General features: G+C 44.9%; 1 protein-coding gene across 2 annotated transcripts in view; it reads right to left on the bottom strand.

Annotated features, from left to right (window-relative positions):
* Positions 1-18,861, bottom strand: part of TMEM131L (transmembrane 131 like) — a 300,995-nt gene that overhangs the window by 25,861 nt on the left and 256,273 nt on the right. For both annotated transcript variants that reach the window (XM_033940895.1, XM_033940905.1), the window contains exons 26-27: positions 15,068-15,219; positions 13,217-13,365 (exon numbers count right to left, since the gene is read on the bottom strand). In XM_033940895.1, the coding sequence (XP_033796786.1) occupies positions 13,217-13,365; positions 15,068-15,219 (301 nt within the window). The remainder of the gene's footprint in view (positions 1-13,216; positions 13,366-15,067; positions 15,220-18,861) is intronic.

Raw genomic sequence — 18,861 nt, 5'->3', positions numbered from 1 at the left:
TCCATTCTCTTCACGTCTTTTTGATAATGTGGCCTCCAAAACTGAACATAGTACTCCAGATGAGGTCTCACCATGGACCTGTACAACGGCATTATGACTTCAGGCTTTCGGCTGACAAAACTTCTTCAGATGCAACCCAGCATTCGTCTAGCCTTGGCCAAAGTTTTCTCCACCTGAGGGACCGTCTTCATATCTTCGCTAATGATTACACCCAGGTCCCGTTCTTCGACAGTTCTTGTTAAGGTTTTCCCGTTCATGGTGTATGTTCTGCTGGGGTTACGACTACCAAGGTGCATAACCTTACACTTTTTGGCATTATAACTCAGTTGCCAAGTTTTAGACCATTTTTCCAGTAAAAGTAGGTCCTACCTCATAGTGTCGGGCACGGTTGCACTGTCAACCACGTTGCATAGCTTAGCGTCATCGGCGAATAGTGTAATTTTACCTTGAAGTCCCTGAGGCAGGTCCCGTACAAAGATATTAAACAGTATCGGACCCAAGACCGAGCCCTGTGGCACTCCACTGGTCACAGGACAGTGGCTTACTGATTCTTAAGCTAATGGGTCTCAGATTACGTCCAAATATGAACTGTTTCTTTTTTGTTGGAGGGGGAGGGAGGGGGGAGTTCAGCTTTAAACAAAAGGAGCAAAAGCAAAGAGGAAGATAGTTTTGTGAATAGCTTTAGACATGGCTTTTGAAGTCTTGTTTTTCAAGTAGCTTCTGTTATTTGATCATTGCTTAAATACATGTTCTAAATGAAAATGTTTCAGAAATATTGAACTAAGGCACACCCTTGTCTAACTAGGATTTTTCAAAGCAGAAAAAATCAATTTTTTAAATGACTCATCTATATACAATCTAAACAATTTTGCAATTAAGGCTCTGGACATAAAATCTACCTTATAAAACCACTGAAGCATATTTGAACATTAATGGAGACTCATGGAAGGTATATAATTAGTGCAAGTAGACATCTTCAGTATGCGCTGCTCTCACGCTGACCAATCTTTGCCACACTGTAACTGCATGCGCCAAGCTCCGCATAGCCAATCAAAGGTCGAACTGTGGGTACGCGGGGAGATGGGGTGGCTATGCAGGTACTCATATTGCATGCTCAGTATTAGGCATCCCGTAACCAGTGAAGTAGCTAGACAGCCAATTTTGGGTGGGCACAAAGTTCTCTCTGGCCCGCTCCACCCCAACACAAAATATAATGTGAGAAGGGGGATTTCTGTGTTGACTGAGAGCCAGATGCTCTAAAATCGCTGTTAAAATCCAGTGGTGCTGGTAAATTGTATGATGTGATAATGGCGATCTATGTTCAAACAACTTTGCATGCAAATGAGTTTTGCGGAGGTCCACCATAATCACATGCAATAGGCGAAAGCAACTGACACATGTGCAGAGCCGGCTGAAGAAACCCCAAACAGCTGAGCCCTGAAGCAGCTTCCTGATGCTCAGCTGTTCAGGGCAAGAAGAGTAGTTTTGTTTTTTAAATGGCCACAGATGTTGTGTGTGTGTTACACATGCACAACATCTCTACCCATTAAAAAAAAAACAAAAAAAAGGTCAGGCTGGGACCCCCCTCCTGACGTCAGCATCTCTCCCCCCCGCCCAAACATTCAAAAAAATTTGGCAGGAGGGATGCCCACTCCTCCCTGCCTTGGCTACCTGGACCCGCCCCCGTACCTTATTTAGATGACAAGCAGGAGGGATGCCCACTCCCTCCTGGCAGACCTGCTTCTTCAAAATAGTGGGCCTTCCCCATCCTGATGCATCCTGGGAGGGGCCTAAGGCCATAGGTATCTGAACCAATCAGAGTCTTACCCTTCCCAGTGCATCCTAGGATGCACTAGGAAAGGGAAGACTCACCAATTTTAAAAGGTGAGGAAGTGGGCACTGCTCCTGCTGATCTTCAATTTAGAGGTATATGGGGAGGTTGCACCAGGAAGGGGCCAAAGGCACGATGGACCACTGGTCTGACCCAGCAGCGGCAATTCTTATGTTCTTACTATAAAGATTCAGAGTTTTTTTTCAGCCTGAGAAACCGTGTAGAGAAAAGACAGAAAGCAGCTGGTGTGAGAAGGGGAAGAGAGCACTTGGGAGTAACCAGTTTTTGCCTCTCTCTGATTAATAGTTTTGTGGGGGCTTTTAGAGTTTCTCTAAGCAGTTGGTTACCACTATAACCCCTCTTTTTTCCTAATAGTGTTTTTATGGCCTGCACATAACCAGATGTATATAACAGAGTCTTATGGGTATAAACATATATATAAACTAGTCTTTAAGCCCGTTACATTAACGGGTGCTAGAATAGATGTGTCTGTCTGTCTTTTTTTCTCTCTCTCTCTCCTTTTCCGCTGTCTTTCTTTCTGTCTCTCTCTCTCCTTGGCCGCTGTATTTCTTTCTTTCTGCACTCAAGCCCAACAATTGTCCCTTTCTATTCCCTCCCTCCTTCCTTCCTATGTCCTTACTGCCCCCAGTGCCTCCTTCCTATGTCCTTAGTGCCCCCAGTGCCTCATTCCATGTCCTTAGTGCCCCTTCCTATGTCCTTAGTGCCCTAGTGTCTCCTTCCTATGTCCTTAGTGCCCCTTCCCATGTCCTTAGTGTCCCCGGTGCCTCCTTCCCATGTCCTTAGTGCCCCCCCAGTGCCTCCTTCCCATGTCCTTAGTGCCCCAGTGCCTCCTTCCCATGTCCTTAGTGCCCCAGTGCCTCCTTCCCATGTCCTTAGTGCCCCAGTGCCTCCTTCCCATGTCCTTAGTGCCCCAGTGCCTCCTTCCCATGTCCTTAGTGCCCCAGTGCCTCCTTCCCATGTCCTTATTGCCCCTTCCTATGTCCTTAGTGCCCCCAGTGCTCCTTCCTATGTCCCCCCTCACTGCCTTCCAGCCTTTGTCCCATCCCCTTCCCCCAACGCTAGCCAGCCTACCTCCCTCCCTCTCTGCCATGCTAAAGCCAGCCTTCCTGCATGATTCCTTCCCTCCAGCACCAAAAGCCGATGCTTGCCCCCCCCCTTACCAGCCCCCGCAATTGCTACCTACCTACTGTCTGTGCCAGCGGTCAGCCGCCGCCAGCCGCCACAACTAAGACCGCCACACGCTAGCAATAGGGGAAGCGTCGGAAACCGCTCAGCTGAAGGAAACCACCGCGCTTCTCCTACTTTGCTGTGGAAACGTGCTGCACGCGTCGGAAACAGCTGCTCCTACTGCACATGCGGTGCCAAGGATTATGGATCATAGACGCACGAATTTCCCACTGCGCATGTCCACTAAGGCTTTTATTATATCTGATTCTTCATACAAGAACTCTTAAAGGCCTCAGCAGTACCTTCTGTATGTATCAAACTTTTTAGCATACAGAATAGCGGCACCCAAATTGTCATCGGTCCCAAAATTATATCTTATAATTATGTATTTTTAAATCAATAGAATACTCATCTTCATCTACGCGGGTGGGGGCAGGCACTCTGACAATGGCTTTATCAAGGAAATCCCCCTTAAGCCAAATGACTCATGTTTCCCGCGTTCATCCATTTTTAGCTAGGCTAGTAGTCTAGGGTAGTCTCCGTGAAAGTAGAACGGAAACCAGTGAAGGCACTATTAAGACAGTGGGTCACAGATCACCATCATCTTTGACTACAGGTACAATGCCTATCTGAGGCATCTGCCTCTACACCCTATAAAGAGCTTGGCTATAGGGGGGCCTCAGTGAAAGCAGCTACCCATACCGAGGTTATCAAGTTTCAAGTTTATTAGCATTTAATGAATCGCCTATACATAGTTTCTAAGCGATGTACAAATTAAAAACCATCAGATGGTGGTCACATATATAATTTTTACACATTAAATTTTAAAACAAACTATTGACATTTTAAACAATGGGAAAAAGACAAACATGAATAAGAGGGAAAAGAGGGAAAAGTTACAATTCATTTTATGTTGAAATTAACAATTAAGGAAAAACACAGTAGGGAATAATGGGGTTGGAATGTTTGATAGTCTTGGTCAGAATGTAAGGGGTTAATATAAAATATGCTATGTATCAAAGGCATCTATGAGAGTAGAAGTTGAATTTCCAGAGAAAATCACAGAGGTTCAAGAAACTGTACCTATGGTGGCACTAGTGTATCCTGAAGCTTGAAGAAGGGACAATGCTCCAATCATAATCAGTACTAATGCTAGTCTGTTTGGGAGACTAGCCACAAAGTGCCAAGAGATAGTGGGTCCAAACTATGTCAATGTGTTAACTATCCATCCACTGTTCCAAGAGGCTTACTATATATGCTCAAATATAAACAGAGATTTTGGGGCCAAAATGGCCCCCCAAATGGGGGGTGTCGCCTCAGTTTATATTCGAGTCTATGAATGAGTACCAGTTTAAAATTTAAACCTACCTAGTCTAGCTGTGGGGAATGGAATTGTGGGCAGACGAAGAGGACCGCTGGCCCACGGAAGGGCACGAGTACAGATATGAGCACCTGAAGGGATAAAAATTAGGATGCCCCGAACCTCTGGAAGGGCAGGATCTATTCACAGGCAGCAACTTGAGCCTGCAATCTTGTAAACTAGCCATAAGGTCATTCAGACCCTGGCCGAACAGCAGCTGTCCCTAAAAGGGCAATTGGTTCAAGGTCGCTTTAGAGGACGAATCGCCAGACCACTGGATCCAGAGCATCCTACGAGCCGAAACGAAACAGGCGGAATGCTTAGCAAAGACTTTCAAGATGTCACACAAGACATCAGCCACTCCCGAGATTATGAAATCCAAGTCATGAAGCCCCACAGTGTCAGGATCATGGCGCAGTTTGGAATGGCATGCTTGGGCCATGAAAGAAGATACCGACAGCCACCCTAACACTAGCGGTTGCCGAATCAAGCAGATGCTTAAGGACAAAATTCACATGTCAGTTCTGAACATCCTTCAGGACTACTCCTCTGTCACTTGGGGAGGAGGGAGGAAGTCAAATCCAGAATAAAAAATATCATGCTCTGTTCAGAGTATCCAAAGAATTGGCCAGATGACATCAGGAAATTTCCCAAGATATTATTTTTGGCTCCATGGTAGCCAAATAATGCAGCTAATAATATTATTATTACAAATACCAAATAGCTCTCTACTGTCACTCCCTTACTATTCTGGTTTCTCTGGAATTGGGACACAGAAGCTCAGTAACAACTATTTATATCTGCACACCCAATAAGCTCTGCAGAGCAGAGGACGGGCAATTAGAGAATGACACAGGGAAAAAATTCCCACCCCATGCCCGTGAGCTCATCCCCATCCCTGCGCCATTCCCGCAAGCTCAGTTCCCGCCCTGCAAGCTCGGTCCCTGTCCCTGCCTTGCAAACTGTCAGATCCCACCTGAACAAGCCTTGAATAGTTATGATTTTATACTGAACTTATTTTATTAAAGTATAAAAAGAGGTTATTCTGTACAATTGTCATTTTATAAACACAAATAATACAGAGCAAGGATCATCAAAACCCCTGTCTCCCCTCCCTTTCACACATATCCCCTCCACTATTGTGAAAACTGAACAAACCAAATTACTACAGAATGTTACTTAGAAAAATCAAGCTAACAGAATACTTCAGTCACACATGGCAGGAATAGTGTTAAGGGAGTGCAACTAGGGCAACTGCCCCCTAGTCAGAGAAAGAGAGCCCTACGCCAGCTGGAAGCTAAAGAAGCACTGCTTTGGCTTTGCAGTTCCCAATTATGTCTAATACCAGCTCTAGCAGGATACTTATTTCAAATCTGAAATATTCTAATCACAAAATATAAAATAATTTTTTTTTCTACCTTTTGTTGTCTGCTAATTTTATTCTTCAAATCACATTGGTCTCAGGCATTAGTTTTGGGTTCCTTCTGTCTTCATTGTGGCATGGCTGACTCCTGAAGGTAAAATAGGACCAAGAGGAGCTGGTGAGGAGATGCCACAGGAGCAAGACTTTTTACCGCTTCCACGGGGCGGTAAAAGGTCTTGTCCCCGCTCCCGTGGGGTGGTGAAAGGTCTTGTCCCCGTTCCTGCAGTAAATCAGTTGCAAATGTCCCCATTACTGTGTATTTACTGCGGTGACCACGGTTTACCGCGGTAAACGGTTCCCATGTCATTTTCTACGGGCAATTTCCACGATATGGTGCTGTGTTTTTTCAGCTGTATACTCTCAGGGAAAGGAGTTGGCTTCACTGTCATTTCTTCAATGAAACTGTAATATTAGAAGGGATAATGTTACACTTCCGATACTCCCCCTCCCCAAAGCTGGACTGAGGAAGTAAACTATATGGATTTTTCAGACCACTTGTAAGACACCTTCTTGCACATTTGATGTTCCTTATAGGCTCCCAATGGGTCACTGCTGCCCTCTTACCTCTTCATTCTTTAACAGGTCACTTGTTAGGTGCCCACTGTGTGTTCAAGTCGTAAAATACTAGCACACATGCACATGATTGGTAAATGCTAGCTGTGCACTTAGCAGTATTCTATAACATAGGTGTGCAACATGCTTAAGGGAGAATTCTATACATGGCGCCAAAGGATAGGCATAGAAAAAGAAAATTTCAATGGATGCAAGGTGCTGAAATGGGACAGAAAAGGGAGATCTGCGCAAAAACACACTTAAACATCGATTTATAGAATAGTGTGTTTCTATGTGGATATACAAGAGAGGCATGGGCAAGGGAGGGACAAGGGCAGATCAGGAGTGTTCCCTTAAAATGCACGCTTATGTGCCGGGATTTAAACCTGGTTTTAGTTGGTATAACTCTGTGTCTCTTTCATTTGAAAGGAAACTGCAATGAGGGCATAGGATGAAGTTAAGAAGTGATAGGCTCCGGAGTAATCTAAGGAAATACTTTTTTACAGAAAGGTTGGTAGATGCATGGAACAGTGGAGATAGAGACTGTGTCTGAATTTAAGAGGGCCTGGGATAGGCATATGGGATCTCTCAGAGAGAGAAAGAGATAATAGGGACAGAGACATAAAGAGGAGATACATGGGGATGGTATATGGACACAGGGGGCGGGGGGCAATGCCGGACACAGGAGGGAGTATACAGATACAGAGGGGAGATATTAGAAATGGGGAAAATAGGAACACAGAAGGGAAATGGTTTGTGCAGATGGGATTAGATGGTTTACGGGGACAGGGCGGGGACTGAACTCACGGGGATGGGACGGGGCAGAGACGGGGACAAATTTTTTTCCCCGTGTCATTCTCTAATAGTAGATGGCATTGGCAGGCAGACTAGATAGGTCATGTGGTCTATCTGCCTTCATTTTTATCTGTTTCTATGTTAGCTAATGGTATCAGATGTAAGGCCTGGTTTCGACTGAACAGGAAGTCTAAAGGTGAAGGTATACTTGCCAGGGCAATAAAACAGAAAAAAGATAAAAACAGAACAAGAACTCCAAAATCCACAAACACAATCAGTGAGGCACAAACTTACTCATACAAAGGTAATTTTTAAAAACCCCTTCTGCAGAAAAATAATGGTGTTTTACACATGAAACAGGTATTTACAAAATTGCCCTCCCAACATAGCAGTGACAGTATACACACACACACACTTTAAGTGCTCTGAGGTCATTATAGGAGCTTATGCTATAAAGGTAAAGGGTCATAGATTTGATATATCATCATTCTGTGGCTACAGTGAAAGCTAGTTCGTCCAAGTTAGATTGTAAGCTCTTCTGAGCAGGGACCATCTATTAAATGTCAAAATGTAGGCCTTTCACTTCCCCCTCCCCATTCGCGGTTTAGACACTCGGGTTTCACATATTTGCATTTTTTTTTGGGGGGGGGAACAACCCATACTTTAGCACGTTCCTGCCTCTCTCCAGCCTTCCTCCCGGCATCCCGGCCTTACCTGTGGTCTAGCGGGCTTTCGGGGCAGGAGAGCTCTTCCTACGCTCCTGCCCCATGTAGATCGCCAATAGGAAATGGCTGCCGTGAGCTCCCGTCGTAATCTTGAGAGACAACGGGAACTCACAGCAGTCATTTCCTATTGGCGATCTGCACGGGGCAGGAGCATAGAAAGATCGCTCCTGCCCCGAAAGCCCGCTAGACCACCAGGTAAGGCCGGGATGCCGGGAGGGAAGGTGGGAGGGAGGCGGGGCTGGGTCAGAGCTGGACGAGAAGTTATTCGCGTTTTTTCTCAATTCGCGGTCCGGCTCTGCCCCTATCCCCCGCAAATACCGAGGGAGAAGTGTACAAGTGATAAATAGTAGTAATAGTAAAGCAGTATACATATATGCAGGTACCCTTTTATATCCTTTTTTTTTTTGAAAATCATTTTTATTAAGGAGTCAAGGGAAACAAACAAAGTACAGTAGTATCTTGGATTACGGGTATAATCCGTTCCAAGAGCATGCTCGTAATCCAAAATGCTTGTTTATCAAAGCGAGTTTCCCCATAAGAAATAATGGAAACTCGCTTTGATGCGTTCCCCCCCCCCCCCCCCCCGAGAACCGGCATTGCTCCCCTCGAAGACCCCCCCTGCGATCAGGCACCCCCCCCTGCGATCCGGCACTCCCCCTGCCTCGAACTGGCACCCCCCCCGCCACGATCCGACCCCCCCCTCGACACGATTGGGCACCCCCCGACACGATCCGACATCCCCCCTGACACAATTGGGCACCCCCCCCGCCGCTTCTTACCCTCATCTGGGCACTCTAGAAGATCGGACTCCTCGTCTGCTGGGCCTTGAGCATCTGAGCATGCTCAAGGCCTGCAAGTTCACGTTCACGTTCATAACGTGAACTCGCAGGCCTTGAGCATGCTCAGATGCTCAAGGCTCAGCAGACGAGGGCTGATCTTCAAGAGTGCCCAGATGAGGGTAAGAAGCGGCGGGGGGTGCCCAATTGTGTCGGGGGGGGTGTGTCGGATCGTGTCGGGGAGGTGCCCAATCGTGTCGGGGGGGTCGGATCGTGGCGGGGGGGTGCCCAATCGTGTCGGGGGGCTCGGATCGTGGCGGGGGGGTGCCCAATCGTGGCGGGGGGGGGTCGGATCATGGCGGGGGGGTGCCGGTTCGAGGCAGGGGGGGTGCCGGATTGCCAGGGGAGGGGTGCTCATAAATCGAGCCATGCTCGGTTTCTGAAGCACCGATTTTGCAAATGTTTTGCTCGTCTTGCAAAACACTCGCAAACCGGTGCACTCGTAAACCGAGGTACCACTGTACATAGACAAAATGAAAAAGCATCCATCGAGAAGAATACAATGGGCTCACAATCTATGTTATGTACTTACTACTACTATTTATCATTTCTATAGTGCTGAAAGGTGCACACAGTGCTGTATATTTTTAATATTCAATACAGTCCCTGCTCACAAGAGCTTCTGGCAGAAGGAATGTCACAATGGGTATAGGTATCTGACAGCAAGTTAAGAGTTGAAAGCAGCATCATAAAAGTGGTCTTTTAGCTTGGATTTGAATATTGCTAGAAACGGAGCATGATGTGTTGATTCAGGTAGCCTGTTCCAGGCATATGATGTGGCAAGAAAGAAAGGAAGGAGTCTGGAGTTGGCGGTGAAGGAGCAGGGTACAGATAGGAGGGACTTACCTGATGAACGGAGTTCCCGGGGGGGATGGAGCTTAGGGGGAGATAAGTGAGCAGAAATATTGAGGGGCTACAGATTGAATGCACTTATACAACCGTCTTATTTTAGTCACAAATCAGAAGAGAGAGATCACTGGATGAGGACATCATGTTCGGGAACATCGAAGGAACCAGGCAAAGAGGGCGGCCTGCAATCAGATGGCTGGACACGTTGAAAACAACCATGGGGATGACAATGTAGGACCTTTCCAGACTAGCACAAAAACGATTTCTTTTTAGATCCGCAATTCATCAAGTCGACAGCTCTCCAGCACGAATCGAAGGCACCTAACGAGGAGTCTGAACTATACTGGAAAACAGATGATTAGGTGACTTGCCCAGGGTCACAAGGAATTGCAGTGGAAACTGAACCCAGTTCCCAAAGCTCTCAGCTCACTGCACAAACCATCTGGCTACTCCTCCAATCCTGAGGCACCCAAGTTCTATTCTAGAATACTAGCATAACCCAGTATCAGTGTGCCTAATGTTATTTATTATTTTAGATGCATTAACCAACTTTTTCATGAAGGAATCCATCCAAAGGAGTCTACAATACATTCAACAGTAGGTACTCTTGAGTATTTTTCCTATCTGTCCTGGCAGGCTCACAATTTAACTGTGCTACCTGGGGCAATGGAGGGTTATGTGACTCCCCCAGAGTCACAAGGAGCAGTCTAGGGTCGAACCTGCTGAGACAGTTTATGCACCTGCAGTACCTGTGGGTGCCCACAGGTACATGCGTCAGGGGACACACGTTACTTACAACATTCTGTAAGCTACATGTTAAGAGAATGACACGGTGGTTGCTACCTGCGGCTAGCCACGGGTAACCCGCCAAAACGGTGACCCCAAAAAAAAGGTCACTGCGAGATCGGGGACAAGGCCATTCACCACCCCATGGAGCGGTGAATGTTAGCCCGCGCGGTAAAGAGCGTTCAATCCGGCAGCCCCCTCTCTCCTGCCAGCCGGCCGGCCATGCATCTCCCTCCTTTTCCTTTACCTTCTCTTGTTGAAACTGGCGATTTCTATAAGGCTATGTGCTGAATTACAGCCGGAGCCTTGAAGTTGTGTCGCGTTGCCTGCTGGAAAAGTCTCATCCGACGCAACTTCCTGTTTCCGGTTCCTGAGTAATAAGTTTTGTATACCAAACACAGAATTTTGAACTGAAACCTAATATGAACTGGAAGCCAATGAAACTGGAACAAGGGAGAAGCATGGTCAAGTAAATGATAGTGCCCAGTTTAGAGCTGCCCTTAATGTGTTCATCCTCAGCGAGCAGATGTACTCCCTGCGTATATTTTTAAAAAACTCAACTCTAACCCAGAACAATTTATTTGTTCAATTTTCTATACCGTTCTCCCAGGGGAGTTCAGAACAGTTTACATGAATTTATTCAGGTACTCAAGCAAGTTTCCCTGTCTGTCCTGGTGGGCTCACAATCTATCTTAACTTACCTGGGACAATGGGGGGATTAAGTGACTTGCTCAGGGTCACAAGAAGCAGTGTGGGTTTGAACCTACAACCTCAGGGTGCTGAGGCTGTAGCTTTCTAAACACTGTGCCACACAGTCCCCGCTCCCTGCTCCCACAAGGCAGGTGTCAGTAATTATGCACATGCTTTCACTTCAAAAATCCAGTAAAGTCCACACGGAGAAAAGTATGTGTATACCCTTTAGAGAATGACACGGGGAAAAAATCTGTCCCTGTCACCGCCCCGTCCTCGGCCCACCATCCCCTGCACCGCCCCGTTGCCGCCGTTCCCTTCACCGCCCCGTCACCGCCATCCCTTTCACCGCCCCGTCACCACCACTGCCATCCCATTCACCGCCCCATCAACGTCCCCGCTGCATCCATATAAGCCTTATTACTGTAATATTTAGCTTATTCCTTTCTTATAAATCAAAGTTCCTGCTGCTGAACTAGAGAAAGAGATGTTCAGCTGGCAGGGCTTTATTTATAAATTTTTATCAACACAACTAATATACTACTTTATCCTAAAGCAAAAAATAAATAAATAGAATTTTTTTTCTACCTTTGTTGTCTGGTTTCTGCTTTCCACATCTTCTCATTCAATTCCTTCCATCCACTGTGTGTCTTCTCTCTGCGTCTTCCATTTGCTGTTATTGTGCCTCTCCCTTCACCCCCCCCCCCCCAATTGGTCTAGCACCCATCTTCTTCCCTCCGCTCCCCCATAGTCTGGCATCTGTCTTCTTCCCATTCTGTCTTCCACATTTCCCTTCAGGGTCTGTTCCTCTCCACCCTCCTTCAATGTCTGTCCTATTCCTTTCCACCACCACCCTTCCCTCCCTCCTTTACCATCTGTTCCTTTCTACCACCCTTCAGCTCCTCTCGCGTGGCCTATCTATCTACCTTCCTCCCTCTTATTTTCATGGCACGTTACAATGTAATTTGTGCAAGCCACTGGAGCCTGCGAGCTCGGTCCCTGTCTCATCCCCACAAACCATCTCGCTTCTGTGCTCCTATTTTCCCCATTTCTAATATCTCCCCTATGTATCTACCATTGCCCCCCCCCCCGTGTCCATATACCATCCCCTTGGCATGTCCCCTTTATGTCTCTGTCCCTATGCCCCATGCAAATAATTTCCCCTCTTTCTGTTACCTTCCTGTGTCCAGATTTCCCCTATCTTCCTTTTCCATACCAGTGTGTCTCTTCTTTTCAACCCCATCTAGCTTTTTTCCCTCTTTCTTCCTCCCCCCCCTGCTTCTAGCATCTGGCTCACCTGCCTGTCCTTCCCTTTCTTTCCTGCTGTGGGTTTTTCTTTCCATCTTCATCCCCTTGGCCCAGAATCCTTTTCCCTTTCACTCCCTCCTTCACAGGTGATCGCACGGTCCCCGCAGCCCCCACCCACCTGCCTAATCGATCCTAGTGTTTAGCCAGTTCTCTCCCTTCTCCTCACCTTAGTTTGAAGGCTTTCTTTTTCGGCGACCTGCACGCACGGCTGCTCAGTGTTCAATCTTCTGCTCTGCTGCAACTTCCTGTTTCCGGTTGCATCAGAGCAGAAGATCGAAACTGAGCAGCAGCGGGTGCACGGCTCTTTGATAGTGTGCGGGTCGCCGAAAAAGAAAACCTACAAACTAAGGTGAGGAGAAGGGAGAGAGCTGGCTAATCACTAGGATCGATTGGGCAGGTGGGTGTGGGCTGCGGGGACCGCGCGATCCTTCATGCCGCACTGCGGGGACAAGACCATTCACCGCTCCACGGGGCGGTGAATGGCCTTGTCCCCGTCCCCGCAGCGACTGCTAGTTTTCGTTCCCCGTTTTGGCGGGTTACCTGCGGCTAAATGCGGTGACCGCGGGTAAACCGCCACCGTGTCATTCTCTAATACCCTTCTCACAAGCACACTTGTAAAATCAGCCCACAAAAGTTATTTGTTCCAAAGATGGCACAATTAACCATACACTGTGATTGAATTTTAAAAACACTAAAATATCTACTTTATCTGCAAACATGAAGTAAGCCTGAATTAAAGATAGATTCTTTTTAACCGCCCCTCCAAAAGATTAAGGACAGAGAAGTGAAACTAGCTGTGGTTTAGTCTTTGTGCATGAAAGAAATGATTTTATCAGTGTGTAAGTAAAAATTAAATGAATAAAAGACCAGTACCTTGTTGATATGTTTGCATTCTTCTTCCTGTTTTTTCTAGCTGATATTCTATTTTTATTCCAGTTCGAAATGGATACATTCCCATCTCTCTTCTCTGGTGATCTTTTCATTCGGTGAACATCATTTTGCTGAAACGTGGAACACGCCAACTATTAAAGACAGCAAAGACAGAGAAAGGTCAATACATACTACATAGTAACATAGTAGATGACGGCAGATAAAGACCCAAATTGTCCATCCAGTCTGCCCAACCTGATTCAATTGAAATTTTTAATTTTTTCTTCTTAGCTATTTCTGGGCAAGAATCCAAAGCTTTACCCTGCACTGTGCTTGGGTTCCAACTACCGAAATCTCTGTTAAGACTTACTCCAGGCCATCTACACCCTCCCAGCCATTGAAGCCCTCCCCAGCCCATCCTCCACCAAATGGCAGCACACAGCCCAACGGAAGTCTTCCCGATGTCTGCGCTTACATCGGAGGGAGGGCTTAAGCAAAGCCCTCCCTTCCTCCGACGTCAGCACCGACATCGGGAAGACCTCCGGTCGGCCACGTGCGGCAGAGCAGGTAGGGAGAAGGCAATGGCTACCAAAAGGGGGGGGGGGCGGTCTGCCCCGGGTGCAGCCATGGGGGGGAGTGTGCACAGCTGGTCAGGTCCCCTTACCCTTTTGGCGCTTCCCCCGACCGACCGACTGACAACAGGCCCGGCCGACAAACCTCCCTGCCCTGCAGCCGCAAATCCAAATTACCTTCCTACAGCAGCTTCAATACTCCAGCTGCTGTAAGAAGATAATTTAGACTCGCGGCTACAGGACAGGGAAACTTGTCCAACCGGGTCTGTTCTGTTGTCGGTCGGGTGGGGAAGCGCCACAAAGGTAAGAAACTTCATCCCTGCTTCCCACTGGTGAAAAGCAAATGCTTCTATTGGATGTTGACTTATTTCAAGCCTCTTGACAAAGCAGAGGTGAAAGGTCAGACCACTCAGTGCCAAGGTCAGAAACGAAAGATTTTCAGGGATCTGGAAAACAAAAAGGTTTCTCTTGCTCAACAGAGAGAGAGAGAGAGAGAAAGAATTTTGCACAAAAGGCCTGTTACAACTCTATTCAAATCAAGAACGGAAAGGCAGACTCAGCATGCGTAAGATGGGTTCCCCCTTCTCTCTGTTGGTGTTAACAATAACAAAGGTGGCATGCGCACATCATTGGCCAGTAACATTACTCTCTCTCCCCCTTCCTTCTATTTTATGTAGGGTTATCAGACGTCTGGATTTCCCCAGCCATGTCCAGGGGTCTGGACGGCTTTTTAATATCTACCACTTTGTCGGGACGTCATCTGCACATGCACACGTGTAATGTCATCAAGTCACACCAGAACATGCGCAGATGCCCTCCCGACAAGCGAACAGGTTGAGGGGGACGGGGCTGGGGGTTGGAATGAGACGTGACTCGGGCAGAACAGGGTGGGACCACGGGTCTGGATTTTTGTTCTGGAAAATCTGGCAACCCTAATTTTATGGCTACTTTGAAAAAGTTCTTTAGTAGTAGTTTAAGCCATATCAGAACAAGAGAGGCAGATGAATCCCACAGAAAAAAAAGACCACAGAAAAGGAATTAAAATGGCTTAGAGGTCTAAACAATTTGTGAAGAAGGCATGCCATGGCTGCTAACAGCATCCTTTACTCTTACTAAGGGGAAGTGTGGCATTCAATCTCTCCTTTAGTTGCTATCCCTGAAGCAGCCTGTAATAGGGATATGGCCACATTAGATCATTTTAATAAAAGCCTTTTTTACTTTATATTCTATAAAGGTTTAAGCAGCAGTAACGGGCACAAACTGGATGAGAGAAGCAACTGACCGCTGCTGAAGGGAGGTCCCGGCCTCTGCACAGCTTCTCTTCCTGAGGTACTTTGTGGACAGGTTTCGCTACAGAAGGTTCTTGAATCAGCAGCTTATTCACAGGTTCACAGTTTAGCTTTTCATTTCTTGAGGACATCAATTGGTCATTCCCTTAAGTGGGGGGGGGAAAAACCCACATACATATAAATATATAACATTAGTGCATGTGTATATATGTGCACGCTCAATTTATTTTTGGAAATATTGTGCAATTCTACAGATTTTTAATGCATTACCAGGCATATGCAATACTACACTGAAATATATAAGAAAGAGTCCTTTCTCCAGGTCACTTACAGCCTAGGTAGGACATACCAAAAAAAGGTGAATTTTTAGTCAGAATCTGAATATCCAAGTTTATTAAAAATTTGTTATACTGTCAAATCAAACTTCTTGGAGGTTTACAAAACATTAAAAGTTTACAACAAAGTGGTAGTAACAAGGCTAAAAACAAAGTAAAACCATCAAATTAGTAACAAAACAAAACTGGAACAAAAGGAATTAAGGCAGCATAATTGATAGGAAAGAGAATCACAATAGGGAGGGAAAACGTAAATTTTCAAAAAAGAAAAGAATCAAAGTCAGTACTGAATGAATATTGCAGAAGAGAGAGAACACGGTATTTTGTATCCTGTCCCCATCTAATTAAAGTGGAGGGTATTGTTAACATTTTTGTCTCCGACTACAGGACCTTCATCATATCTTGACCCCCTTAGACTGGAGAGATTACTTCATGCTGAAGGTAGTCAATTTTGGGCATAGCAGTTTCGGAAGGTGATGGCCAGTATACTTGTTGTACACCCCCTTGGGTGAATCTCTTCATAAAGGCAGATAATAAATATATAAATAATGAACTATTCCTATTTCTATGCTCAACAGTCACTCCTTCATTCTAACCAGGGCTGTGGAGTCGGAGTAAATTTTGGGTACCTGGAGTCAGAGTCGGAGTCTGATGTAGGCAGCTGTCCAGGCCTACTTTGGTAATGAGACCTCGAACGCTATATACTGGTTTCAATAAGTATATATTTATTAGTCAATCAATAACAGCTTACAAGAATAGATCATATAGCATATAGCGTAACAGAAGGTGATGATCTCTAGGCCTAGAGATCCTCTGATGTCTGTTCTGCCCTCTCCCTTCTAAAGGCCTGGTTTTTATACATTTCTTAGTGGCCAACACCACGTTGGTTTACATCACATGATACATCCTTATTGGTTATTTACTTATGCATTGCTGCCTAACTACATTCATTTATTGGCTGGTTGACCTGCGTCACGTTATATGTTCACTCTGTTTACCGTAAGACCTAACCTATTCCCCGAAATGCCTGTTTCCCCACCATATTAGTATTTCCGAGCACAAGACCCCCTCCCAACTGTAAATATCTCTGACACTTTAGATGATATCTCTTGAGAATTCTATCTTCGGACCATGGTCTGTTTATCTCTTCATGGTATCTGGCTGGGTGGGCCTGATGCCAGACCGCAGCATCAGGACCTGTTATTTTCTCTCAAGTTTCGCTGACACAGTAGTTAACTTTGCTTAAAAACTGGGTAATTCTTTATTCTTGCATGTCTTCTGGTAAATTGTGTGAAATATCTTTTTACAGTTAATCTACTGTTTCCATCAGCTGCAGAGATAAGATGCTAGTTGCTAGAAGGGTTTTTTGTAGAGAGAACAGTTTCTGTGAGCTTATGGTTTTTTCCCCCATCCCACTTCACCTGGTTTAATAACGTTTTTATTTTTTACCACTCACCACAACCATTTCAAACCTTATTCTTTGTCTGTGATCAAAGTTTAAGAAATGAGTTATGCTTCTTCTTCTTCTTTTTTCCATTACACAAACATACCGAGTTACTTCCTGGTTGATGTGTCTATGTTTAAGGACACTGGGAAATGTAGTGCTTTATTTCTTTAACTTGAAATTATCAGTTGCTATTTTCTTTTTGTTTTTTATTATTCATGTCTCTACAATAACTGGACTATCATTGATCACCTAAAAATATTTTATAAGTCTCAAAGTATGTTCAATTCATGAATATGACTTATACAAAGTGAACATTCAGACCCACAACTTTATCCCAGTGAACAAAGATCACGGAGTAGCTGTGCAGAGAGACCATCATAATGTTCAGTCTCACCCACCAAAACCAGTACAGAGCATACAATAAACCAAATCTGTGTAGAAAAAACCTGTAATAACAATCAACTGTAAAAACAATCAACAGCTGCTCCGGGTACCTCCTTAAAGTTACAACAACATGCAAACAGATTCACCGACCCCCCAATAACTACAATAACTGGAACATATTGCATAGGGTTCTTATGATCCGCTTCTATCCCAAATGGTAATATTAATTAATGTTGTGCTAACACATCGAAGCGAAAGTAACTTCTGCTTTTTCATGCACTATATTTTTAACCCATTGTAGGCTGTGTTAGGGAAAAAATCAGTTGTCTAGTTTTAATCAATATGTAGGATTTTATTTGGTTTTTTAGCAAAAATATATTATGAGTCAAACAAAAAAGGAACCCATGATTTGATAGAATCTCATGGGAAGGACATTTCTCCCATAAATCCTATTTTATTTTAATATTTAGGATTTATCATCTTTCAATATAACCTATGCGTTAATATGTCTAAGGCTATAGCTTAGCCATCCTTTTACTTGGGTTTGACTCTTTGCTAATTCATATTTATGTTTAGCATATCACTCCTGTCCTTTGAACATCATATGCCATTGTAACTATAACTCCCTTAGGCTGACAAATATAATTCAGCTAATACATATATTAGACCTTAGCCTATCTGAATTAAAGCAGATAAGTTTTTGTTTTCTTTTGTATGTCATCTTTTAACACTGTACTTATCCTGTTAGTAATATTGCTCAGGTATTGTTGGAAACAAGTTAAAGGATATATACAGTACAGATATTTTTGCCTTATTAATTATGGATCACTTCACAAAGACAATTGCCTATCAGAGGAAGCTGTATGCTACATGAGAATCCGTGTTTACATCCTTTTGATGTCTATTAATGACTTATTTGCATAATTATGGACTAATGCTATTTGAAATATCATCGCTGGAAGAAAGATTTTCGGCCGTATGAAACCCCGATGACGGATGAGCCCCAACGGAAGGATCTTGCTACCAGAGAAGGGACCGGATAAGCGCCTAGGCTTACTAGCAAAGACTTCCTGACTGTTGCTACCAAAGACTGAATGACCTTTATGACCTTGAACTTCTACAGCTTTAATTATGGACTTATTAATTTGCACTTTAACTCTTTTATGGACTCATGCAGTATTAAGTACATATATATATTTTCATGTGTTGGTAATTATTTCTAACAGCCCTATTGCAAGTTCATGTGTTTTTCTTGATTGTGACTTTCTGCATTTTCATCCTGTTTTGACTCCCACAATAGCTCCTTAGTTATTTTCCCCTCCAGTTAGAGTCTTTCCATTCCCTTTCTTGCTACTAAGCTGAGGAGAAGTGCAGTGAAGAAGAAGGAATGAGCCCAGCTGAAGGATGATGACGTAAGAGATGATGTGGTTACCTGGACTTTCACCCCTGACGTCTGGACCCAGCCGAGTCTGCACTGATCCCAGCTGTTTTGGAAGAGCATGGAAATAATCTAACTTGTTAATTTATCCCGCCATCCCTTTTGGATGTAGTATGCTCATAACAGGATGAAGCCATAAAAAGAGAATATATTAAAATGTATCAGGTTAAATTATGAACCCCT

Source organism: Geotrypetes seraphini, chromosome 1 (assembly GCF_902459505.1).
Source record: "Geotrypetes seraphini chromosome 1, aGeoSer1.1, whole genome shotgun sequence".
Lineage (NCBI taxonomy): Eukaryota > Metazoa > Chordata > Amphibia > Gymnophiona > Dermophiidae > Geotrypetes > Geotrypetes seraphini.
This window is presented reverse-complemented; position numbering and strand designations above follow the sequence as displayed.